A 27066-nucleotide genomic window follows, 5' to 3' on the forward strand; every position below is an offset into this window, starting at 1 on the left:
AGACACGTGGCCTGTACAGCCAAATACATAAATAAATTCACAAATAACATCTGTTTTTAAAGCACTAAGCCATGCCTGACACTGGGTTTATTTTGAATCCTGGACATTCAAAACAAATATATCCTTTAAAACGTTTAAAGTCTTGTTCTTCATTTTAAAATGCTTTTCACGATTCTTTCAAGTGACTCAGACATTATGGACTGTGGACGATGATCTGATTCTAATAATCCAATGCTCACCAAGTCACTGATAGGCAGGTTGCAGTGACTTGTTTGGTGAATGCAATAGGTCAGTTTGAAAACTTTTTTGAATATGAAGGAAAATATGTGAATATATAAATGGATATAATCTATTTCAATAATTCAGTTCACTTTCTATGAAGCGGGTTGTAAAAACTGTAAGTATGTAACCTGTTAGAACATCTTTGTTTACAATGACCAAAGAGTTAAAGAGGGACGATGGCGACACCTTGTGGTAATTTGTTTAATTTACAGTCTGGTTTTCTTGCTTGTGATGGTCAGAAACATTTTAGATTACAATATGTTCTTTATTTAGCTGCTGCGTCTGGCAGGAGGACAATTTCCAGTTTGGTTTCACACAATTTCACAGAAATTTGTACAATTCTACAATAACATTAATTTCACTCATAGCTCAGTTTTTGCATCAAACATCGTTTCCATGTACTTCCTATCAAGCAACACTGGAGTCTTGAGTCACACAAATGACACTAAATATAGGTTGTCAGTTTATAAGTATCTTTTAACACCTTGCTGATTGCAGCCTTCCTGCAGTATCCAACTTCAACTCTCAATAAACAGGCAAATGAAAAACATAAATAACTGTTCTCAAATGGACACAAATCTCCAAAAAAAAAAAAAAAAAATAAAAAATAAAAAAACTGCTGCTGTATCACGTTGTAAACCAAGGGAAAGAGGTATGTTATACTGCTACTTGTACCACAGACTCTGTCAGTCTTTTAGAGTACCTCACAGAGTTAAGCTACAGCCTGGATTCTGCTGTTTAATCTCCAGAAGTCTCTTCTCCAGTTTTTCTGCCATGGAGCCGCAATGTGAAGCGTTCAGCATCTGTGGCAGTTTTCTCAGCTGCTCCTCTGGAGCATGGGCCAGCCACACTTTGATTTGCTGCAGGAGAAGATCTCTTTGTCTGCGGACCGACTTACCAATGTACCTGTTGGAGGAACATGATGGTTTAGTAGAGTCTATGTATTAAGTGAATTAAGAGGTGAAGTAGAGGTTGAAAAGAGGTAAGGAAAAGTTTGGAAATCGCAGTGTAGATTCACCTGGTGACAAATTTCTTCAGCTTTGCAACACGCATCCTGTGCATACTGAAGAATCCTGAGAGGAACATCCTGAGTGTCTTATCTGAGGAACAAAGTTGTAATGAGTTTGAAATCCAGCCTTTTTTTTTCTTTTTTTCTGTCATAGCAAAAATAAATAAACAATTAAATAAATAAAACACAATGTTACCTTTCTGACTTCATTTTTTTTGGTTTATTTTCTGTCCTAAATATTAATACATTTTATATAAATTTATGTTGGACAGTAACAATCAACTGTAAAAAATAGCTTACACACCTCCCTCTGCAAGTTCCTCGCAGGTGCCACACACTGAGTCTTGGTAAACGGACCCGGGGAGGAGCGTAATCTGTCCAGTTGAGCATTCCTGGTGCTGTACGCACGTTTCCAGCGCAGAAGATGAGTTGGAGAAGTAACCCTCTGGACACACTTCACAGACAGTGTCCATCTCCGACGTACCTGAAATAAGACAAAAATGCATTTGGGGTCACTACAGTGTTTTAAGCTGCTTCGGAGTACCTGATGCATTGTTTCTGAACACTTCTGAAGATTTACACGTTCAAGAGAACATGCGTGTTTTATCGACTGATGCGGCCCCAGGACAGATACGTACCTTTCGCCTGAACACCTTGTCCGGGCTCGCACTCCGTGTGTTCCCTACAGTAGTCATTGGTCAAGTAAAAGCCTTCACTGCACCGGCAGACCCTGTTGTTGATCGGTGAGCATTCAGTTTCCACTTCCCGGGGGTAGGTGCAGAAGTTGTTGCAGTACAGACACCTGGGCAGGTAGTTCCACAGGTCGGTGAACTGGTTGCTTCCACACGGGGCGCACTGGGTGGGCGTGGTGGCGGTGCAGGGCGCTGACATGTGAAAGCCTGGTTGACACTGGGAGCAAGTGAGATTTTCCCCGGTGAACTTGTCTTGGAGCACAAAGGTGGGAACGGACTCCACAGCCGAGGCACCGCGGAGGATACCAGAGAGCAGGAACAACGCAGGCAGGGCGAACTGAGGAGACAACCATGCAAGTATTACTACTACTGCGACTACAACGATTAAGTATCATAACACCTGCTGATGCAGCCTAGTGTTTCTGACACTGCAGCACTGCTGTCACATGGAAAACCAGATTTTAAAAAAATATCAAGGGTCTTTAAATGCTAAACCATTGTATCACGTAGATCAGCTGATCATTTAGTGGTATTTTTCAGTTTCTCATTGCTTCAACACCTTCTACACTTGTCCAGTGTTACTGTAACTACCCACTGGAAGTGCACTGAAAAAGTGTCTGTGATTTATTTCTAAATGGAAATAGACTATTCCCTCATCCCTGTAACTGGTTATTGTGCTGCCTGAAGCACAGCAGCAGCAGCATTTGTTTTATAATTGATGTTGCTACTGTCTACAGCTGTTATCACATTTAGTAATTCTGCCAGATTTTATTTCACTCAGACATTCACCTCCCACACTGGCCAAAATATTTCTGTTTAAGGACTTATTATTCACTTGTAGCCAAATGTGTTTCTAAATTAGATTCTAAATTTACTTTCTCTAAAAAGATGAGCCAGTTATATCTGTATTTATTAAAAACAGTCTCTAATTATTTTTGATGATGTTTTAATACATTTCCCATTAGTTCAATCTGGCAATTTCAGATTCTTTAAGTATTCTCTTCTTATTTTTATTCTCATTAGAAATTTCCTTAAGAACTGACTTTTTTTTTTTTAAATAGCATTAAAAATATCAACTGCCTCAATATTTGATAATAATTTGGCTAATTTCCATGTTCTTTTTTAAAAAATAAATCAAACATCAATTACAGTATTGCTAATCATCACGTCTGTCTTTGCTGGATTTTATCATCTTAAAAATAAAATACTCTTATACAGAAGACTCACCATGCTGATGATGTGCAGATTGTCACTTCTGTCAAAGAGGGCTTGACAGTAGAATCAGGTTCATTTTTATAGGCTTCATACAGGAACAGTCCTCTGTGTGGGCGTTGTGGTTGTGGATAGTGATTTGTCTTTTGAAAAGGTCAAATAACTTCCAACTTCTACTTCTTCTTAGAGGGAATCGGAAGTCTGGATCAGAAAACTAAATGGTGGTTCTAGGAAGTATTAGGACGAGAGTCATTCCACTTCACGCATGCAGATTCTCATTTACCGGAATTTAATTTAGAGTTGATCATCTATGATGTCCTGGTATATTAGGGGTCTAATATGCAAGGCATCATTCTACTGCTCTCTCTCCTGACACTTTCTGTCCCACTGTACCAGGTACTTTATCTCAAAAGATAAAAAAAAATAAAAATAAGAAAACAACTCAAAAACCTCAGTATAAGGCCTGTGGTGTTTACATTTTCCTAATAATCTAGCTACATGAAATGTATTTTATTACATTGCAATGTTCCACGGTACAGTAATGTATTAGAGCCCATGACTCAGATGTTTTGAAACTGTTTAATGAAAAAAAAAAAAGTTTTAGGGAAATGTCTTTTTGCACAATCACTTGAAAAAGACATACAGAAAATTCCACGTGGGTCATCATCATTTTACAAATAGTAATACACAAAAAAACAAAATTATAGAATTTGATGATTTTCCCCTCGTTGGTTGTTGAAAGGGCCTAAAAAATGCGTCAGCATGCCTATAAGTCACCTTTTTCCATTGAATTTAGTGTCTCTGAGTCATTCGTATGTTCATTATAACAAAGTGCTGACTGAACAAACTGAGATGAATGTACTGAGTCAAACCAGTATCTCTCATCTCTTGTTTCTGAGAACTAATGCAATCATGTTAGGGTGTGCCATTAATTCACATGGGTAGTGTTAGGTGGGTAGTGTTTTTTCTACAGCATTTCTCTTATTTTTTAAATTTACTTTTCTTTACTTTTTTCTTTACTTTTTTAAAGAGAAATAATCTAAACTTCTCAAATGCATACATACTTAGTTTCTTTAGAAAATATATGTACAAGAAGTTTGCCTAAATAGAATAAAGTGTAAATGTAAATTTTTTTTTTTTTATTTAAATTGAGAAATACTGTGGCTTCTGAAGGGATTGAAAGCCCTCCAGTATTTATACTCTTTATTCTGTTGTATATTTAATTGTAAATGGAGAAAAAATATCATAGTGTTTGCCCACCAATCTACGTTCAGTAACCCACAATGATAAAATGAAAACATGTTTTTAGAAATGAACAAAGAGTCTTCTTGGGTAAGTCTCTATGTCGTAGGCTACGCGTTGGGTTATTGTCGTGCTGAAGGGTGAACTGTTGCCCTCTGGAGCAGATTTTATTCAGGGACCTCTCTGTATTTGGCTGCATTCATCCTTCCCTCAATTCTGACCAGTCTCCTTGTCCCTACAGCTGAGAAGTGCCCCCCCATGGCGTGATGTTGCCACCACCACGCTTTCCCATAAGTGATGGTATCAGTCATATGATGAGCAGTGCCTGGTGTTTGCCCCAGACATAGTGTTTGGAATTCTGCGTTTTTGTCTCATCAGACCAGAGAATCTTTTCCCCCGTGCTCTTAGAGTCCTTTAAATGCCATTTGGCAAACTCTAAGCATCACCATGTGCCTTTTATTCAAAGTGGCTTCTGTCCAGCCACTCTACAATAAAGGCCTGATTGATGGAGTGCTGCTGAGATTTTGTTTGAAAGGAATGAACACCAACATGTTGGCAAGTGAGGTAAAGAGGTTCAGCAAGGCACTTCTAACATAACTTGTGCTATAATGAGTTTAATCCATCTCGCCCAGCCCTAGTCTGAAATGAAAATTTAACTGAATGTTTTATGTATTATGTATGTATTATGCTTGGAATTAAAGCATCTTAAATCAGTTGGTACGCCCATGTTTGGTAATGAAAAGTTCATGTTTATGCTCTGGCCAGACAAGAAAAGAGTCTGAAAATCTGTTTCTAAGTTAATTTATCTTTAGGTCACTTTGAACCACATGATGGATGAATTGTTTTTCTTCTGCATAATACAAACATGAAAACGAAATGCGTGTCTGTGTTTCAAACAGTGCAGAGAGCACAACACATCTCTATGGCAACAGCCTGTTAACATCACTGTACTGCAGCCTGGCATGTATCTCATTCAAACTGCGTGTGAGTGTATCATGACATGTACTCATGACTCATGTGAAGAGTATCAGATATCCTTTGATTCAAATCAGCAGCTTGGCTCTCATCCATCTCAGGATATCTGCCTTCAGAAGAGGAAATATGCTTTTTTAAAACTAAAATGACCACAGGTTGACATTATTGGTTCGTCAGTAACTTATTCAGTAGTAGTTCCAAGTGAAGTGTGGTAACACATGGAAGTGTTTAGGAAAGTGGTTAAAGATTTATTTGCTCCTGATCAGTGGCTGGTGGTAGTGTGCCAAAGTCCTATTAGCAAATATTGTTTATAACATGACAGGAAATTATAAGACAAAAGCAAAATGTTAAAGAAGGAAACTTAACCTGTTAAGTTTTTGTTTTTGTTTTTTTGTTTTTTCCAGATTTTTGCTATCAAAACAGCAGAAAGGACCAAAGTCAACCACTGATCTGTCTGCCAGTTGCATATTTATGAAGACAATTCAGTTTTACAAACTGATTTTTAATCAGATCATTTGACATTAGTGTTCACAAGTTACACAAGCTTAAAGAGGACCAGTCAAGCATATATACAATAAAGATCATACATTTAATAATATAAAAGTGATAGAACAAAATATAAAACAAATATCACTTCATGAACTTGCAGCATTTGGAATCCAGTATTTCTGATGAAGTAATAAAAACAAGCCTTTACATATTCAGAAAGTAAAATTAAAAATTTAAATAGAAAAAAAAACAATTGCACTCCTTTGTACATTCATAAAGCTGACATTTAAAAAAAAAAATCAGATGAGCTTTACTTGCCAGCAGTCCAGAACAAACCAACAAACAAAGGAAAACTGTAGAAAATACATGTATTTCATTATGAAACCAAATCCTTCCTCTCAAACAACGAGAAAGCAACAATAATAAAAACACAACATCTGCCAGCCCATCTTCCATAAAATAGTGTGCTATTTACATCTTAAATAGTTTTTCTTTTTTTCACAGACTCCGGTCAAAAAGTTTCCAGGAAACATTTTTTTTAAAAACTTTTTGTTTATGTCTGCCTGGAATACACAGATGTGTGATAGTTTTTTTTTTTTCTTTATTGTAAGACTTATTAGATTCATAACTGCAGGCAGATACTGTTCACTCATGGTGACATTATTAGCATCCCTTGTTACCTCATACCTCATATAATGAAACCTCCTCATTTTGGTGTAGGGTTTTAATAGAAGATCAGAGATGGAGGGAAGATTGTAAATTCCCATCTTGCCTTTATGACAAAACACCTCTAAGCACTATGTGCATAGCTTGATATCATTTGGTGATATCTTTAAGACCTGATATTATCATGTGACCCATGTCTGTTATTCTTTCACATACGTTTATCCCCGCTGTGTGTGTGCCTCGTTGTGTTTGTGTGTTCACTATTTGACAATGCATTAGTGTCTGTTTACCCTTCAGATTGGATCTGTTCCTGTTTGTACCTCCCTTTTCTTTATTCATTTAAAGGCTTATGAGCCTTAAAACACAGCTCATCCTGAAGCATACTGACAAACATCTTCTCATACACTTTGTGCGCGGAGGTGGTTCCTATGATGCGGCTGATCTTCTTCAGGCCTTTCAGCAGGTAGCGCGGTGCTCCCTGGCTGCGCAGCACCCGTAGACTGTGAGACAGACCTTTGGCTAGGTCCAGGTCGTAGTTTGCTGTCTTCCAGAGGTGAAGAAGCTGCAGGAGGTACTGCCTGGGCATGCAGGTAGAGACCACGGCCTGGACGTCCTCCAGCTGAACTTTCACCCCTGGCAGGCTGTTGGTGACCTTCAGGAGGTCTTCGAGGGTCAGGTTCTTCAGGCTGTTACATCGGGAGACCTTCCTCTCACAGTGGTTCACACCTGGAGAGACAGAACACAAACATTAATACACAACTGCAGGGCTTGAATGAGAAGTGGCTAAAATAAAAGGTAGATTTTATACCTTGTATGATTCCATACAGCTTGTCCTGGTCTTTGTTCTGCTCCCTCCACAGTCGCAGCAGGTGGAGGACCTGCTGCTGAGGAGAGCAGGCCTTCTTCAGCCTCTCCAGGCTCTTACGATCCACCCTCCGCCCCGGAAGACTCTCCAGCAGCCGCTCCAGGGGCACCGAGGACAGTCGCAGGGAGGCTAGAGACTGAAAGACTGCCTCCTCACACAGAGTCACGTCTGGAATAAATTGACAGAGGCAGACGGGGAGAGTGGGCTTTAAAAACGTGACGATTTTTACATTATTACAACATACAATAAAATATAACAATGTTGATTCATTTCCCACGAAAACATGCTGAAACAAACTGGTGCAGCTGCTGAACATCTGACAGCATAAAGTAAGAAGAAATAAAAAGCTGACTTCATAAGCAATGAAATGCAACGTTGGTCAATTCAGCACACGCAGCGGTTTTTGTTGCAAGAGCTCTGGCATGACCAGTAGCTTATGGTGGAAACTTAAGCTACTGACAGAAAGCTGGATTTAGATATAGTTGTGTAACTGAAAATACTGAGTCAGTTCACTGACATAATGACTCTTTTTTAATATTTTAACATTTACTATTATTCAGCATTTGTCACTTGTGGCCTCAGTGACTGCTGTGGAGCATAAGTCTCACAGTCTCACTTGAGTCTTCCGACTGTGGACTTAGTACACGAGGATGAGATGGAAACAGGGCTGAAAAGGTAAGTGTGTTTTTAAAGTTTATTCTCGCCAGTTTAATTGTAAACTTAGCTGATAGTGGCTTCACCGATGCAGCTGGACCGATGACCAATTGTTTCAACAAAGGTTTCATTCATGGGACACATGATGTTTACATTAGACTCTGATTGCATGGTATGGGCTCCATAGAGTCCAATCAGCGTGTTATGTGTTTTGTTGTTATGTGTGTGTGTGTGTGTGTGTGTGTGTGTGTGTGTGTGTGTGAGAATGTTGCCTCCTATTGAGACCGCAACAGAAACAAGGATTTCCTCTCTTTCTGTTCCCCATTCACAAATCACACATGATTCCGAGTAACCAAACCAAACCGAGCCTGCCTGTGTTTTACTGCAGCAAAGCAATGAAAGCTGCACGATCTACTGAAACAAACTGGAGATGAGCCGTCCCTGAAATGTGCTGCACTTTACTGTCGACTTGCACCAAACATACGCCTACAGCATTTCACCATTACGTGGCCTACATTTCTGCAAGCTGAGATCTTCTGAGCCTCCCTTATAAGGTAAAAGTGTTTTTGTGAAGAGCAGCATTTTTTTTTTCTTTTTTTCTTTTTTGAAACTAGGGAAACCCCAGCCATACCTGCTTTCATTACAGGCAATCCAGGACAGTCAAAGCTGAAGATGATGAAATTGCAACTTTCGTATAATTACTTAACATTTCTCTGTTCGTGTATTTGTGGAAATATTTTCGGATTGACTAGCAGAACCAGTAAATATAAACAAAAAAATAAAACATGTAGTGAAACTGATGTCAGCGTAGTATGACGTAGTATGAGTTTAATGGGAAGAGGATATTAGGCTTGTTTCTCAGATGTCTGGATGGTGTAAGTGCGGCTTGGTCTGTAATTGCCAGTGACATCCCGGTGGTTATTCCACATCATGTAGCAACACTGGGAATCCCAACTGCTTTCAATTTTGCATTTTTTGCTCAAAAAACCTGCTAAACTGTTCCAGGATTTGCTGCAGACAATCTGCGGTTGTGTAGTTCACAGGAAGACAATTTGTGAATGAATGTTTGAGGAGAGCATCACCCTCCCCGAGGGATAACAGCGCTCTGCGATTTCATCTAAGTGTGGTAAAGAGTACGCATGAGTGTGCCTGGGTTTGTACATCTGTATGTGTGTGTTCCTCAGTGATTCAAACCCTGGGAATTCAGTGTCATATCTTAGGCTTCTCCTCTGAAATTAATTGTCAGCATCTGCCATAGTTACAGTCTGAGTAACAAAGACCAACCAGCTCGTCTCTTGTCTCATTTCAGCTTGACTCAGTTTCCTCTGTTATTGCAGTTTGAGGATGTGGCAGTTAAAGGGGTAATTGATCCATCATGGGTCATTATGACAGTAGTGCTGTAAACACCCCATTCAACACTTAAGTCTGGCTTTTCTCTCTTGTGTTGGTTTTCAGGCACGCAAGAAGAGGAATTTGGAAAAGAATGGAATCTGGACAATGAACCTGACCGAGGAAATCCCCTGCTTTCAGGAATGAAAATGACCACAAGTCTGAAATAATTCAGTTCTGACTGAATTTAAGTTGTTGACAATTGAGGTTTACTCAAAATCATTATCACGTGTGTGTGTGTGTGTGTGTGTGTGAGTTGCATATACTCTGCAATTGATCTCTACCCTGATCCCAGCCTGCTGTGATCCTTAAGCCTTCCATATGATTACTATAAGAGTGCCTTTGCTGCATTCTACAGCATTATCGTTAGTATGTTTTCATGTTCTCACCAGTGTCGCACAAAGTGTGATGCTGAGAGCACTCCAGAGTAGGCGTCTGACTGCCACAGAGGCTGTCTGAGGTGGACGTGCCCCATCTCAGCGTCTTCAGGCCCAAATCTGAGCAGTTTTTGTGGGGCTGACATGGCTCAGTGGACGAGATGGCAGTGGAGAAATGACCAGCGGGACAAAGCTCACAAACAGTGTCACTCATTGGTGTACCTGGAGGAGACACACACAGGATGCTATATCAATTTTATGAATGAAAATATGATTGGGAAAGAATTTGTACACCTTAAACATTTGTAATTGTCATATTATAAACTATGAGCAATCACACAGAGTTTTCTCACCTTTGCAATCACAAGTTTCATCTTATACATCTCAGCAGTTTCCACATGATTTGCACCATTTAACTCCTCAAACAGGATGATGTGATTACAAGAACTACGACCACAGCGACATGTGACAGCTCATCAGCATGACAGATGACTGTGTGATTCTGAGAATGACTCACATTGGTCTTCTTCACTACTATACCTCTTTGGTTCCTATATCTTGTTTTCAAACCACATAACGTTTCTGGTGTAGAACATGCAACACGACTACTATTACTATTACGACATGTGACTTCAACCGCACCGCAAAGGAGTTTTGGCAGCCAACTTTTCAGATTGACTGACAGGAAAAACCCAGTTTTCAATATGTTAATTTTTTTTGGTAAAATAACTGCTGTAATAAGCAGTAAAATGTAACTGAAACCCTTCTCAGGCCTTTAGCTAGAATATTATTACATATAATGTGTGTACAAATTTATCAAAACATGAAAGCATTAGAAAGTATGAAAATGTGACTTACTTCACAATATATATAGTAATGAAGTAATAATATTCACAAATACTATGAGGATGTGAAACAAGTGAGAATTTATTTAAATAACTTTCATATCTTTCACTGATAGTTTGTGTGTTTAGTTCATGTTTCCCTTCTGACGTAATAATGTGACCTATTTATTTAAAGGGTCTATATGTCAAAGAAATACATATTGATGCCACTCCTGCCATCACCACCACTTCCCTGTCTCTCTCATTGGGCAGACTGGGTGTGAAATCGTCATCATCAGTCAAACAATGACTGAAGAAAACAACCAGTCAATCAGTTACATAATCAGATTACAAGATAGACCTGTGTGGAAAACATTATTACCTAATCATACCAACAACAACAAATCAACAAGGTCAGATTTATTCAACCTAATGCTAGCTCAATGTGAGGATGACGGCTGAAACTTGGCTGTGATTGGCCCAGTCCCACACACGCAGCCCTCATGTGCACCATGAATGACAGGTACACAGAGAGAGCCAGTGAAAACTTTAGGATTTTTTTTGACGGCCAACCAGGATTTGTCCCCATATGTCGGATGGCCAATCCGGACTGGAAGGAGGGACGAGAGAGTGCATTTGCTTGTTTCTTGTGATAGGGATGGACACCTTAACTTTCTGGTAATATGCTGCCCCCTATTTGTGCCCCCTATGAGTATGAATTTGACAGTTGGCCAATCCTTACACATTGCCAATCCTTAATCACATCTTGCAACATTTTAACCCATTTGCAGTCATAACATATTATATTTTCACCTTACAAAATTATTCAAGAGTTGCCATGGTAACTTTACAGTAAACCTTAGCAGTTTCTGGTACACATGACGATATGATGACCCATGTAGCCGCATGTCACATCCTCATTTTATTTTTATCTTTGAAGTGAAAGCGCTGTGGGAGGGCAAATCATGCTGATATCAGATTTAACCTTTGACTAGTTTCCTGCTCTCAGGGCACAGTGTGTTCTTTCTTGAAAACAAATCACCATTTAGCATTAAAACATGAAACCGCCAGCTGATATGCATACAGCAAAGCGCTTATGTTTCCTTTACCACTGATGACAAAGGATGTACAGTACGAATCTGACAGTGCGTCATTCTATCTGTAACATAATTTCATTAATCTTTTTTTCTTTTTTTTTTCTTCGAATTTCCTCTGTCTATGCAAAACTCAGCATGTTTACTATACCAGGAAATGGCTTTAGATGTCATTTCAAGCGGTGGAGTTAATTCTACTGTCTACATAATAATTAATTAACTACATGGGCTACAATTCAATGAAAAGACATCTATATTTAAAGAAGAGCTGAAAGACTTAGTCAATTGATCAATTAATGTTTTTTTCTCAAGCAAAAATTATTTTAAAAAAAAAATCTCAACTGTGGAGATTTGCTGTTTCAGTAAGAACTTGATGAATCTGGTTTCCCTGGCCAAATAGTGCTCTATTCTCTTAAAATTATTTTAGCATTATTATCTCTTTTTAGTCTTCCTTTACCTGCCGTCTGATTTTGTCTGCAACTTTATATCCTGCCGTCTGCCAGGTCTCCCCTCCAAAACAAATTTATAACCTCAATGGGGCCTTGTTAAATTAAAATTAAATGTATAAAACAAAGAAATATCTTCTGATTTTTGAATTTCTTGGACAAAAGAAGCTATTTAATGGCATAAGCGTGCATTTTTCTAATATTTTATTGATCAGTCAAGAAAATAACCAATTGATTGATATTAATTGATAATAATTGTTGCAGATCTCAAATAAAGGAAAAAAATGAATTGTATTGTTTCATTCTATGATTTGTTGTCTCTGTCTTATATACTGTTTCCCTGTGTCTTTCCTTGTTGCTGCTCAATAAAACCAGTTCCCAAAAACACAGATAAGCCATTGAGAAAGACTTTAAATCCTGCATCCAGAAAGAGAAATAATCAAAACTACAAACAGGCAAATCAGGAGATCAAGGCATGGAGTCTTCCAACGCTGCGTTGTCTTCCAACAACACATGCCTTTTATAACATCCTGTGGTTTAAAGGTCTAAACCACAACTCAAGGCATTACATAATAAGTCCTTCAGCTTCAAGGAGGGGAATCCCCTGAAATGCTGCCTCATGTCTGCAGAGTTTCATGAGACTTTCAAGTCGCCGATCCACGTTAGAGGAATTTATGGAAAATGTTGTGTCATCTTTGAGCAGTGTCAGCACTACAGGGGTCAGATAATAACTAGCATCCATGGAAAATGTTGTTTCATATATGCAGCGGCTTGATTCTCGTCTCAGGTCTAAGATGAAGTCATGAGAAATGTTGTGCCAGTTTATGCTGTGGTTCCAGTAGAACTATCAGATTCTGTTCACTGGAATGTTGAAATTCAGCATCAGTCTGTCTTTATGTTGCCCACAATCACTAGTGACGCACCAAGGAGAGAATCTGCAAGGAATATTAGGTCAGCTCTCCACCATGATAATGACATCCTTGGTTGCGCCTGACTTAATAATTAGCTGGGATGGGATTTGGCAATGCAAGAAAATAGTGCAGGATTTTGTTTGCTCCATTTATCCCCTTCCTTTGCACTTGATTCATGAAATGAATGAGGTGTTTATATATTTGTATAAAATTGAGTACTGAAGCGATGGTCTCTTAGTGTTTGTTGGGACTTAAACAGCATCTGAGAGCTCAGTAAGAAACCTTTCACCTTTCACACAGTGACTACTACAAAATCTTTATGGTAGACAATATATTTGAGTGTGTTCAGGTTAAGTGAAATTGAAGAGGAAGCACAGGTTCAGGAATGTCGGGGAAAGGTCAAGCCATTTTATCAAAAGAAAACTAACTCATGATCTGTGTCTTTACAGCTTCCTCTTTAATTAGGCTGTAAAATAGGCTCAGTGATGTATGAAGAGCAACAAATGATAAGGCACTTTGGAAAAAAATGTCACTTTCTATTGCTTATTAAACAGCAAACTTGAGAATTCAAGGAAACTTATCTTGACTTTTAAAGACGAGCTAAACTTCTCCAAAAGATTTTACAGTTTTAGAACTGATTTGACTTTTTATTTTGCTGAAGGCTGACAGACACATCGTACTGTTGCAGAACATATCAACAGTTTAGTATTATTGCAAGCAGAACTCACTGTGTATGATTTATGATAAGAAGATATTGTGGTCACATTATTAATATGAAGATTATTTGAAGTTCCCATAAAAACAAATATGAATTAGTCAACTTCTGTAACTCAGAGGAAGCACGCCTAAATTAAACACAAGGTGCAATCAAAATTGAGACATAAGCTCACGTACATACAGCAATATGAGGAAGTAAAAATTGGAATCTACAGAACAGCACATAAAATCATTCTGATTCATTTGACAAACATTACACACAGGTAAAATTAATTAAATATTAATCTCCCGTGTGACGTCCTTATGGTGTGAGGAGTTACGTCACCACAGGATATAATAGAGGAGACTGAGCCAGCTCAGACAAATATTCATCCCGGGGCTGTTATACGTAGAAGTTGTACGTCAATGAAATTAAATAATGGTGCATTACAGTTATCAACATGACAGTTAACACACACAGAAGGGTGCATTTACAAGTAATGGAGTTCATGGAAACAGTGGCAGATTAAGGTGGTCGTGCACTCCTTGGCTAGTCTGTGCCAAATGACAAGCACACTTGTCTGTAGCTAGCTATAGCTAGTCAGCCATCAAATATCCCAAATATTGTGGATCATCCACAATGCGCATGAACAACATATGTTGCTCATCCCCTCTGCTTGACCAGTCCCAGCCTTTGTCGATGGGCCAGGAGGATAGGTGCAAGGACTGGTAGTCAACCTTGCCTCTAGAGACTGCTGCGGCCACAAGAGGGCAGTAAATTACAAGATGAACAGCTTAAAAGGACAACTGTTCTGAGACAGAAGGAGAGATGTCTCTTCCACTTTGGTATCGTTGTAATTGATGTCTATTTTTTAGCTTGAACTGGTCAAGCACTGCTTGCTTTGTTTGTCTTTATGGCCCGCCACTACCCAGTGCTCTAAATTAGTTCTGACAACATATTATTCCAAATTAAGTGATGAGTTACATCACTTCATAGAGCTGGAAATCACAGAACGGAGAAACATCTATAATTGCTATAACTGGATTTGGTGCACTTGACTGCTGTACTTGACTACTACCAGTAGTCACACTGATGTTTTAAGCAACATGGCCCCCTCACGGGAGAAGGCCAGGTGTGAAAGTGCAACAAAAAAGCGCACATATGTGTTTAATATTCATGCAGATGCACTCAAAATAATGTCATTGCTTCTCGTGGTAAAGTGTATGCACACAAGATAATTATTCTCTGCGAGAAAATGCAGAACGCGTGAAAAGAGGAAAAAGAGGAAAAAGAGGGAAATAGACTTTTTGTTATGATACAGCACGACAGACTATGAGTTATTTCGCTTCCTTAAAAGAAACTAAGCCTCAAATCCCTCTGCGCCTGCGTGTGTGTGTCTGTGTGAGAGACAGAGACTGAACAGACAGAGAGACAAGCAGAGCTTTTCTGCGTTTCTAAGAAAAAATCAGAGTTACGTTTGGAAAAGAGACGTCTGCATCTGGAATAGATCTGATTCAGAGAATCAGAGGAGAAGCTTCCACTGACACAAGGGACAGGACAGCTGAATGTAAAAGTGTGATGTGTATCTAATGTGTGTCTTTACTTTTGAGCACAAGGGTTTCTTCCTGACAAGCCAGTACAGCATTTTGGAAGGGAAGTCATTTGAGACAGCAGAAGAGTAAAACAGATGAGAAGACTGAAGGACAGACAAAATAAACAACACTGGATTTCTACTCAATATATTCCACTCAGTATACTCACATACAGTACATACTGAGCTGTAAATAGCTGTGTACACGTTCTTCAACACTCACTCTCACAGATACACATATATCCCCATAAATACACACACACACACACACACACACACACGCTGCACTTCTCCCAAATTTAAGCTATAACATTGAGGCGATGGGACATTTATTCACTAAACTAAACCAATGTCCCCTTTCAGGCTGTGTGCTGACTGAAATTCTACTTCTCTGGTGCACAGTTACATACTGTTATTCATTGGTCTTCCGGCTGAAATCTAATTTATATATTGACTGGATGGACAGGAAACCCACAAAATAACCCAGTGTGTTACTTATGATTGACTTCAGCTAATAATAATCTTAATGTAAATCTGAGTCTTACCTAAAGCTGTCACTCCGTAGCCAGGTGGACAGGAACTGTGTGTGATGCAGAACTCCACCACTAGGTGGAAACCTGGAGCGCACTCACACAGCTGGTCATGAGTGCTGTTGCACTGCTGCTTCACTAGCTGCCTCTCCTTACACACCTGAACACAACAAAGACAGAAGGGCACTGTCACACACACTGCAAACCTGCCGGCACTGGAGGGTGCTGCTACATTTGCACAAAAACCCATAGTAGAGAACTAATATTTATAATATCATATACATACAAAAACATGTAAGGTAGTGATATGTAAGACAGAATCAGGTTGTAGTGAGCATCATGGCGTTGCTTAACAAGCTATCTGCCTTAACGTACAGGTACAATATATTCACTGTCAGTAAAGTTGTAGAACACCTCAGTTTTTCCAGTTGTTACTGAGATTTTCATGCTGTAATGTCTCAGTGTACTTTGAAATTAAAGCGTATAAAAAAGGAAGGAATCACATGATCTGAAATCCTAATTTTAACATAAATTTTTAATTCATCCAGCAGCCAAACACACTGGTGATGTTATTTCTGCAATGGAAATGAAACCCTGTTTGGAAAATTTCTCCCAACACTGATGCAGAAGTTCCCGCAAATGTGTTGCACTTTCAGGTTGCTTTGCTTTCCCCTTCTGTCCAGTTCATACTAAACCAGCTCCATGGTGTTTGGGTCTGGAAACTGTGCTGCTCTTTCATCATGTGAAGCCACCGTCTAGTTCTTTTCTTCTAATGTTTTGGGTCATAATGTTGCTGTAAGATGAACCCCTGTCCAACCAGTCTGTCTTCATTTGTTACTTGTTTTTTTCTTACGGTTCTGAAAGCAAAACACAGTACTACTTCCTGTGGTACAGTGCTGTCCAGTAATGCATCAGAGGGTTTAGTAACACAGTTTCAAATCTACCTTGGGACACCTGTAGGAACTGTTTTCTCCTTGAGTGTGTGTGTTTCATCATGGCAAAATGTGGTCATGGAGACACTTACTGTAGTGGGAACTACCACTACACTACTGTCTCTTTCTGTGGACAGATTTTGTCACCTGTGCAAACTGTGCGAGATGCAGCCACAAAATTACACAGGTGTGTTACTGAGATGAAAATAAAGGCAGAATATGAAGATGGGTGTTGTCTGACCCATGAGTACTGAGTAATCAAGGGTCAGACAACAGCCTCTTGCCCCTTCTCTGAAAAAGATGTGTTTTCTAAATTTACATGAATTTTCACATTTTGGTGACCTTTGTACCATTTATGGTTGTTCACTGGACCCCAACAATGGGGGGGTGCTCTAAACCTTTTCACTGGTATAGTATCTTGAAAAAAAAAAACACCTGAAGGAGGACATAACAAGCTATAGAGCTGAGCAGTGGTCATATTACATCATTTATTTAGAGTGGCAGAAAGGACTAAAAACATCTAAACTTTGGGGGAAGATCACTCTACCACATTGACTTTATTTTTAGTAACAACAACTGAAGTGAAAACACTGGTCTAAAAAAAATAAAGACCAAACTGTAAACAAACAGTATGGTCACGCATCTAAGGAAAAGACACCAGAAAAACCACAAAGGAGTAGCATAAAGGACAACCTGTCATACAACATCATTGAAAGGATGCTGAATTTCCTGATCATAACAGTTGATTCTCACAAGTGTAAATGGACACACACAAACCTTAAGAAACACTACTTGACCCCACATTGCCTGAATAAAAAATGCCATATAAGGGTCTATCAAAAAGAAAACCAGATAACTAAATATTAAGTTGATGTGTAAAAGTGTTGGTCTCATACATACCGGCGTGCAGTATTGGCACGTGTCTCCCCAGTGCCAGCTCTCAGCAAAATGTCTCTCGGGACAGGGCTGGCACTCTGTGGGTGTGTCAGCGGTGCAGTGTCGTTTCACGGCTGTGCCAGGAGGGCACTGGTCACACAGAAGGAGGTCAGATGTCACGGGGTCGCGGTACTGGTACTTTGGAGGCACGGCCTGCTGCTGGAAGGCCCATGACAGAGAAGCTGTGAAGAGCTGTAAGAGAGGGAAAGTAACACTGAGTCAACAGCAGTGACAAAATCTCTAATGAAACCCATATCGTGCGCAGCTCCTCTTTGGTGAAAGGTTCAGATATTTTTATATTTTGGAGCACACGCCAACCCAAAGCTTCCAGTAAGTAACAGTTGAAAGAAAGGTCAGAACTGTAAAGCTGAAGCTCCTGGTGGACACGCAGTGCTAGATTTTCTTTTTACAGAGTTCAGGGAGTCAGAGGAGAAAATCAGCAGCAGTTTCATGGACACAGATGACTGGACAGAACTGACCCTTTAAACGATAATGACAGTACATTTTAAATCTCTGTGTTTTTTCTGGAGGCGATATCAACCCTTTACATTGCCACAAATCGTAATGATTAGTCTGCTAAATGCTGTGATCATGATTTTATCCTGTTAGACCTGATTAGGGTTTCAAATTTATCTTCTTGAACTCTTGGCACCTTTTCTCGACATTTTAACGATTTTCTCAAGCTTTTAAATGAATTCAGATGTTTCAGTCGCGCTAGCGTTCCGCACATATTAAATTAAAATAAAAAAGTGTATGACACAGGAAAATAGACACTAATTGCTCAGCCCTGTGTTCTCTGACCTCACCAGTGATCTCCTACTCATGTCAGCAGCTCGGTAAGATAGGCTGCTTTGTAGTTGAAAAGCATCTGACGTGATCTGAGGGTGATCTACAGCACTTTAATGACGCCCTGGAGCGAGAGCACACCACACCCATATATCTTTTTCCCCCCTGAAAGCAAACCCATCCATATGGGCACGCTGTACACTGGGTGGCTGCTGGCGAGCCTCTGAGACGGACATATGTAGCTATTTCCTCAAAAACAAGCCCATGTATCATCGTCTGAGCAGGAACTGAAGAGCTCTGGCCAAACCTAAAATCCGAGATATCAGTTGGTGAGCATGTTTGACATGCAGCCATGCAGCTGGTCGAGGCCACATGCAGACCAGATGTCACACAACAGGCTCCTTCCACCCTGAAGGCCCTCAGCGATTGGCTTTGTGGACTTTCCCGTTGGCCAGGATACATCCTCACTGCTTGGACAAACTAACAATAGGCCGTCCTTGCATTGTGTGTGTGTGTGCGTATGCTTGTATGTGGTTTTCTGCTTTCCACCATGTTTGTGTGTGCATCTTCAAAAACAAATGAATCCATACAACAAACAACTACAAAACATTCATGCACGTGCGTGCAGGAGTGCACGCTTGCGGGAATGAGTGTGTTGCTGCATGTGTGTGTATGTGTGTTTGTCCATGTTCTTGTCCCATTACCGTCTTCCTCAGTGTTGGCCTCTGTGCTCTGCGGTCTCCTATTCTGGCTGCTGTTCATAAAGAGAACTGTTGGAGGTTACTGGGCTTTCCCCATTGACCACCAGAATACAAAACACTCACCCACTATTCTACAGTTTAGCCGCCGCACAACATTGATCTCCTTCCTGCTTGTGTATATTTGTGCTCATCCCATTTACCTTTAAGTGCATAACTCGTAATCACAAAACATTATCTACTATAGCATGTGTATGAGTGTGTGAAACAAAATAAAAATCAGAGGAAGGAGGGAAGAGACAGTGTGCAGTGCAGCTGTGTCTTCCCCATCTGCCATATTGATCTTATCTGCTATTCATCTGCATATGAATCTGTTGTACTCATGTTCTCCCTTAAAAATTTATAACTGTACCCATATTCCTGTATTATTCATTTTTTAAGGTGTTATCAACCTGAAATGATGCGAAGCACAAAAATAATGTAGGTTTACTTTGAATTCTTCTGTTTCTGGTTCCTTTTGCAATTGGAGGTCACTGAAAAAGATAGTAAAAATAGACGAATGGGTTTTACACACCATAATAGAAACCCAAGCTTCAAACAGCCTGGCGAGCGCAGCGGTTTTCCCGGCAAAACCTATCGACCTCTGAGCACAGTATTTTGTAGAAGGCTTTCATCCGCAAGTGAATTGCTGTGCAGTACCCTGACTACATGTGTTTGTTTGTAGCATGGGTGGCCCCGGCGGGAATCAAACCCATAATCACAGTCTTGCTTTTCAAATTAAGAAGGATATGTACACACTATTAAGCCGTGAGACCACATCCAATCAATTGGGAAACATCAGGAAGATGGAGAGCGCTGAGGGACTGACGGAGGGTCACCTGGGTCTTTTGGCAAATCTGGGAACGGTTACACTTGTTGCCTCTTTAGTTCGAGTCAGGATGAGTTTACTGGCAGAGCCGGATCCTCCTCTGTCATCAGAGCCAATGAGCCTGAGCACATGTGGAAGTAGTCGGGTTCGTACTGTTTTTCAGATCCTTCATGCAGCACAGTAGATTTTCCAGACTGCAATTTATAAAGACTATATAGAGCAAAGCAATTAAGGGAAAGAGTAAGTAAAAGTAATGTAAGTTTATGATCTTTATGATCAGATCTGAGGAATCCCTTTCAACCAGTCAATAGCACACGATGACTCAATGATTTAACACACCCTCACACATCCAGTGCTAACATTATGTGGTCAGTGCACAAACTTTGCTAATTGGTATTTAGCCTTTTATCTTTTCCGATTTCATGAGCTATTAAACCTGTTCAGCAAAGTAAATGTAGTGTACTGTTAAACTACAATCATGAAAAACAAAAATTAGAGGTCATCACTGGTGAAGCGTATGAGCTCACACTGAATACCATTGTAGTCTGGCATCAATTAGCTTCGACATTCAGCAACTAGCTTCTTTCACATTTAGTGAAATGGGGCCCATTTCTAATCAAGACAAGCTAGTGGCTTTCACTTGAACAGTGTCTTTCAAGCAGATTTATATCCTAGATCTAAGATTACATAATATGCACATAAAAGTTTTTCTTTGAAAAACCTGGGAAATGCTTTAATTTCTTAAGTAGAATTTATTCTTTATCTGGTCACGTCACATTTCAGGCAGAACCACACTTTTCCAAATCGGCCAGCACAGTAGCTTTCTGCTGCAGAGGACAAGAAAAAACTGTCAACTTTTTAGAGAATTTACTTATTGGGAAGACGTCCTGTGGTGTGTGAGAGTCCATCTATCAGCAGCTAAAAGAGATATTGAACTTTTCACCCTCCTTGTCGCCTTAGAAGCTGCCATCTGACGACATCATGGACGACCGCTGGAAACCCAAATTACACAGCAGCTAGGGGCCACTGACAGCCATAATTATACTGTTAGCATCATCAGAGCAAAGCTCAGCAAGAGGCATATCCTACATGGAGCACAGCCAGCTGAGAGGAAGGGACGGATGACAGTACGAAGGTAATGATACAGTCTTACCTTCCCTAAACAACTACTGTGACAATACCCTTGAGCAAGGCAGAGCAGCTGCTGTGTAAATGACTGTAACTGATGAGAGCAGGATATTAAGCTTCTTGTTGGAAAAAGCATGCTCACTCAATTACCTTTTCGTAAAATAGGTAATGGACTTAACACTGGTCAAAAACACTGAATATTTATGGTGGTTAAATCATCTTCATCTTCATATGGTACAGTTTGCTTAAGTAATCCATGCCAGTAAAATCCCATTTGAGGGACAACCTTGTGTTTATGCAGCACAAAGACAATTTTTACCAGTTCTGTAACAAAGAACATGTGTTATTTAACAGATGTTATCCTCGTGAATGGAACAAACAACAGCACAGCAAGTGTTTTCCAGTCTGGAAGTGTGGTGATACACAAGGCCGGGCTGGATGGAAGAGACGGACCACGTTTCCCACAGCAGGAAACACACACGAGACACAAGTGAGAAATCCGGTCAGATGTTTACTGGCAGTGAGATGTTGCACTGGCCTTTCCTTTAACGGCTACTTCCCCAGTGTGTGTCTCGTCAGTTATCAAATTAGTATCTGCAGAAAGGTCTAATGATGACCTAGTATTTTGATGGCACAGGCTCAACTGCATTTGAGCCTTGTATGACAGATGGGCTGTAGCAGCACAAGTACAGAGTTGAGACACCTGACAAAAATAGCCTTAAAGATGATGTTTTCCACATGAACTTGAAAGAGAGCAGCATCTACAGACACTAGATGGTGATGTGCTTATTAATTTTACACATCTGTAAAGAATTATTGAATTAATCAATAAATTTATATTGGAGCTATGATGCTTTTCACTGGAACACAGGCGATAAACAAAAACTGTGCAAAAAAGAAAAGGCCGTCCAGCAGCTATGACGAAAAAGTCAAAAAAAGGGCATACAGCAATTTAATGTAACTCAGTAAATCACAAACTACATTTTGAAATAGTAAACATGCTCTCCCTTGCGTAGGCAGTGGAAATTTTGAAAAATGCATCCAGAAGAAATGATGCACAGTATTTATCTAATTTCCAACAGATAGGGTCGACAGGCTCAGGTTTACTCTGAATGTGGAGCACACTGAAATCTTAAATAAGAGGAAAGGCAGAGTTTGGCTTGCCTGAGGTCAGCTTTAAATTCACGACATGAGAGCCATGGCACAAAGGGACCAAACCGCACTGCACCAGCTTATCCACCAGGCACATGGCTTCAGTTAACTGTAGAACGCAGGTGGTCTGAGGGGGGATTCCAACTCTTGGAAGCGTGTGTGCATGTGTGTGTGTGCGTACGTGTGTGTCTGTGTGTGTCTGTGTGTGTTGGTTCACATCAATATGGAATACGGGTTTTCACTCAGAGACAGAGACAGGCTATAGCACATGGTGCCTTGCTATATCATAGGACATCTGTCATTACACAGTTATTGGTAATCTTTGATGAGTTTCAATGTTAACTTTTTCAGCATGTTCACTCCACACACTTGTCCCATTATCTGCTAAAAATCTTAATGATTATAAACTGAATTATAGAGTTAATTATGTGTGAATATGAACAAAAATGAAAAAGGTTTTAACACTGTATTGCAAACCAAGTTGAGTGCGTGTACACATTTTTAAATTCTATTTTCTCATGGATTATGTATGTGTCGTGCCAGTTAGAGGTAAAAAGTTGATTTTTTGACTCAGTGATCAGTGCAAAAATGAGAAAAGTTCTCTGGCTCCAGTTTCTTAATTGTGATATTTGCTTAATTTCTCTTTCTTTTCTAGGATATTAAACTAAATGGTTTTTTTAAATTTTGGGTGTATTTAATCAATAAATAGAGAAAATAATCATTAGTTTCTTTCCTAATGTCAATTTTTAAAAGCAGAAAGATGTTTTTAGTTCTTCTCACTTGGTCTTGGGCTTTTACTTGCAAGTGGAGCGTTTTTACAGAGTAGTATTAAAACTTTACTTAATAAAAAGATCTGAGTACTGAGTACTACCACACTGTACCACAGTAACTTAGACTGATATGTCACGCAGATATGTGGATATGGGGAAAAAAGTGGCTACATTTATTCAAATACTTTACACATTTAAACAGGAGGATTTGTGAATGATATTTTCTGGCTGTCAAAATTCCAAGCAAAATAAATCAAACGTCCCAACATATCTAATGTCAGATAAACTTTTACCAGAAACATTTGCATCGCAGCAGTCATGATGTTTTTAATATGACTCATACAGTAGTAAGATAAAACAAGGATGAAGGCCTGTGTGTGCCCATGACACCAATACAACAGCTGTATGTTTTTTGCCTACCTACTTTCTGCTCTTTGTGTCTCTTAATCACACACACACACACACGTCTGCTATCAGTACTACTGTTGATGGAAAAGGGGAAGTTAGGTGTGCGGAAGCAACTTCCAGAGGTAATCGTTGCTCTCTGAATAAACGTTTGTACTTTGTTTGTTTAAAACATGTCGATCCTGTACCTTTGCACACCCTCTGTATATGTCTCCCTCCCCCGTCACACTCACTTCCTCACCTATTCTACAGTGTTTGTCTAAAAAAAAAAAAAAAAAAAAAAAAAGAAATCATGTTGAGTCTGTTTGGCCAAGTGACCTCTCTGTAGCTTCACCTGTTTGCGTGTGAACCTGGTACTAGGTTTAGGGAAGTTGGTTGCTGATGCCAACGGCCACAACAGAGAGTAAAAGAGAGGAGGCGTAAAGATAAAGATAGGGCCAATAATAGATAATACATACCTCACTTTTCCACCACAAATCACATGTGGTCATTTGGTGTGGTGATACAAAAACAAAAACACAGGCAACATTAATTACTAAGTCAGATGTTTGTTCCACAGACATCATCCTGGGAGAGGAGGACTCAAGCAAAAAGTGTGTTTTCAGTGGCCTGGTATCACCAAATGGTGTATGAATAAAATGCCAGTTTCTTAAACTGTTTCACATCTTATCAATACACAATTTTTGGCTTTTCGTGTGTCATTTCTGCCATGTTATATCTCTAACCTCTGACCCTGACACAAACCCTAACTAAAACCCAGTTAAATGACACATGAAAAGCTTAAAATGTGTAGAAATGACACGTAAAATGTCCTTAAAAGTGGTGTGCTGTTTATACACCATCCCACGATATCACAGAGGTTTTCAGCAGACTGAACAACAACATGTTTCAGGAGCATGCAGAAGAACAGGAAGGGCACACAGGTGTCTGAGGTGCATTTTCCACCGGGACTTTTGAGCCAAAACAATGTTTTGGCTCAAAATTGCAGAGTGTCCCTTTAACATAGAATTACTTACAGACAGACTGGGACAGGCTGGGTGTTTGACAAGCAGAAAAACAGGCACAAAGGCATAGGGGATACAGAGGGGTGCAGCTTGACTTATTAGCTAGATGTTGACAGTCGAGACTGACTGAGTGGTTGAACGGCTGACTCATTAGTTGGCTAAATAGATGCTTGTCTGGCTGGCCAAATGACTGACTAACTGAATGAGGGATAAACACAAGAATGCTACGTCAGAACACAACTGTAACAACAAAATATTTGCCTATTTTAGGTCAATTGCAGAGTACAGACTGCAGAGAGGTGGAGGAAATATGTGCACACATATTTATTTATATTTTGCCGTCTTGTACAACTACTTCACATACAAATAAGCAACACATCTAACGGTCAAATCTACTAACTAACCATGCACATCACAAAGATCTCTCTACCTCTCGCGCACACACACACACACGCACACAGATGCACATGCAGTCCACGAGGCAAGATAGTGGCTCCAGTGTTTAGTCGCTAGTGTGTAGAATCAGTTTCTGCCCTGATACACATCTGTACATGAACATATGCAAAACCTGCAAAGGCCTCAACACAGAACAACATGCAAAACACACCAAATGAAATAACTGCTCTTAGCCCAGAGGCATACATTGAAAAAAAATCCCTTGAGAAGTGTTGTAGAACAAATTAGTGTAAAGATACACCTACAGCAAACACTATCTGCTGGCAACACAGAACATGGCTCTATTTTGAGAGTGTAAAGTTTCATTCAATTTAAACATGCTGTAGTAGAAGCAAGGAAATGTGACACTGAGCAAACTTTCATTCATTGATTTAAATCATAGATCTTGTTTGTTGGTTCAGTTTGTGGGCGGCAAGCGTTTGCAGCAGTGAATAAAAAAGGAGAGTCAAGCATGAGCTCCATTCATCAAACAACCTCCGCTATAAACAAAGTACACTTGTGTCCTTTAAAGGATCTCACAACTATTTAGCTCTAAGAAACATACTATATTTGATACTTTGCCAAAATTTGTATTATAAACATACAGAAGTGGGACAGAAGCACTTTACAATATTATGCAAACTCATGCAACAGCTGAATGGTGTCTGTGAAACAGCCTCAACATAAGTTGAATATTACCTGCACAAGCTCATTTTAGAGGAGCTGCTAAATGAAACTGCATAATAGTGCAGGTCAGGTGTTCCCGTTATTTTGTCCACACCCTCCACATCATAAATATTCACATCAACCTCAACAAACTGGGTTTAGGTGTATTTGCCCTCCATTCCCTGCTGGTATTTCACAGTAGATTTTTTTTTTTTTACCCTGTGAGGGAAAGAAGACTCTCTGTGCCTAATGAAAATGTCATACAAATTTACTAAACAAATACTGCAGCGTAATATAGTGGAGGGATTTTACTTTGAGTCTTTAGATGCATGTCATTTTGATATGAGCAACACAGGTACGGAAAACGGTCTGAATATGAACTTGACATTATGATCCATGTCTAAACTTATCGTTCCTTTCTTCAAAACCAGAGATTGAGTAAAATAAGACTGATCAAAACGTCAAATCTAAAAAACAAACAAAACAAAAAACAAACAAAAAATAAAAGCAGTGAAGGTACACTGTAGCACTGTAGTGCACAGGTTGATTATTGGCCCCTATAAAAAAAATTAGACATGATAAAACTACCTGCACAGGCGCACTCTGTAAAGAGCGAACTTTTCTTTTGCTTTATCTTTCTTTACTGTGGATACATCGTGAACCCGCATGCATCTGAAACCGCGTGTAGCGAAATAATAATCCATGAAATAACTTAAGCACATTAAGTGTTATTCCCTCTGTAAGAAGAGTCCCCCGTGTTCCGGCGGATCAGATCGGGCCAGCGAACCATGTAGAAGAGCAGCAGATACTCGGGTTACTCACCACTATCAGCTTCATGGCCGGGTTGGATTTCGCTATCCGAGCGCTCATCTCCACTGAGTAAAAGTCAACTGCGGTGTGATGGGGGTCTCCATCACAGATCTGTACTTATACAGTACAGAGAGAGCGAGAGAGAGGGAGAGAGAGAGAGAGAGAGAGACACAGCATGTGCCCACCCACCGTTATCCAGCGCACAGCCCTCTCTCTGTCTGCTTCTGTGTTTCTCCCTCTCCCTTCAGTCCTAAAAATAAAATTGTTGCATCCTCAGGAGTTGCGTTGGGCGATTACGCAAAGTAGTGAATGGTGTGGGCGACATCAAAGGAAACGCAGCGGGGTCTGACAAGCAGCATCCAGATGACGGGGATCCATTCATGAATGAAATCACACGGACTCGACTTTTTAAGCTTAACAGACATTCCCTGAAACAAAATCTCTGATAAAAGAAGCACAATTTAGAGGAATAGGCTGCAAACACGAGACCATACCATGGCATAATAGTGTCCAGGGATAAAACATCAACTT

General features: G+C 39.8%; 2 protein-coding genes across 2 annotated transcripts; both read right to left on the reverse strand.

Annotated features, from left to right (window-relative positions):
* Positions 1-297: 297 nt before the first annotated feature.
* LOC121185417 (tumor necrosis factor receptor superfamily member 6B-like) lies at positions 298-3236 on the reverse strand. Its single transcript, XM_041043484.1, has 6 exons — positions 3211-3236; positions 1930-2320; positions 1596-1775; positions 1301-1382; positions 900-1188; positions 298-865 (listed from the first exon to the last, which is right to left on the reverse strand). The coding sequence occupies exons 1-5, from the start codon at positions 3211-3213 to the stop codon at positions 987-989; spliced, it is 858 nt and encodes a 285-aa protein (XP_040899418.1). The 5' UTR covers positions 3214-3236; the 3' UTR covers positions 298-865; positions 900-986.
* Positions 3237-6424: 3188 nt separating this feature from the next.
* LOC121185371 (tumor necrosis factor receptor superfamily member 11B-like) lies at positions 6425-26716 on the reverse strand. The gene is made up of 6 exons (XM_041043415.1): positions 26548-26716; positions 17778-18005; positions 15961-16105; positions 9865-10074; positions 7376-7600; positions 6425-7293 (listed from the first exon to the last, which is right to left on the reverse strand). Exons 1-6 carry the CDS (start codon positions 26593-26595, stop codon positions 6899-6901), a joined length of 1251 nt encoding a protein of 416 aa, XP_040899349.1. The 5' UTR covers positions 26596-26716; the 3' UTR covers positions 6425-6898.
* Positions 26717-27066: the final 350 nt, after the last annotated feature.

Source organism: Toxotes jaculatrix, chromosome 8, assembly GCF_017976425.1.
Source record: "Toxotes jaculatrix isolate fToxJac2 chromosome 8, fToxJac2.pri, whole genome shotgun sequence".
Taxonomy (NCBI): domain Eukaryota; kingdom Metazoa; phylum Chordata; class Actinopteri; family Toxotidae; genus Toxotes; species Toxotes jaculatrix.

Excerpts from the sequence above, each read along its gene's own strand:
- LOC121185417 (XM_041043484.1), bottom strand. Across the intron at positions 1,776-1,929 it reads ACAAGGTGTTCAGGCGAAAG|GTACGTCGGAGATGGACACT; the intron begins GTACGTATCTGT and ends GTCTTATTTCAG. Across the intron at positions 1,383-1,595 it reads CGAGGAACTTGCAGAGGGAG|ATAAGACACTCAGGATGTTC; the intron begins GTGTGTAAGCTA and ends TTTGTTCCTCAG.
- LOC121185371 (XM_041043415.1), bottom strand. The coding sequence starts at position 26,595 with ATGAGCGCTCGGATAGCGAAATCCAACCCGGCCATGAAGCTGATAGTG. Across the intron at positions 18,006-26,547 it reads CGGCCATGAAGCTGATAGTG|CTCTTCACAGCTTCTCTGTC; the intron begins GTGAGTAACCCG and ends CCTCTCTTACAG. Across the intron at positions 10,075-15,960 it reads CTACGGAGTGACAGCTTTAG|GTACACCAATGAGTGACACT; the intron begins GTAAGACTCAGA and ends TGTCTCCTCCAG.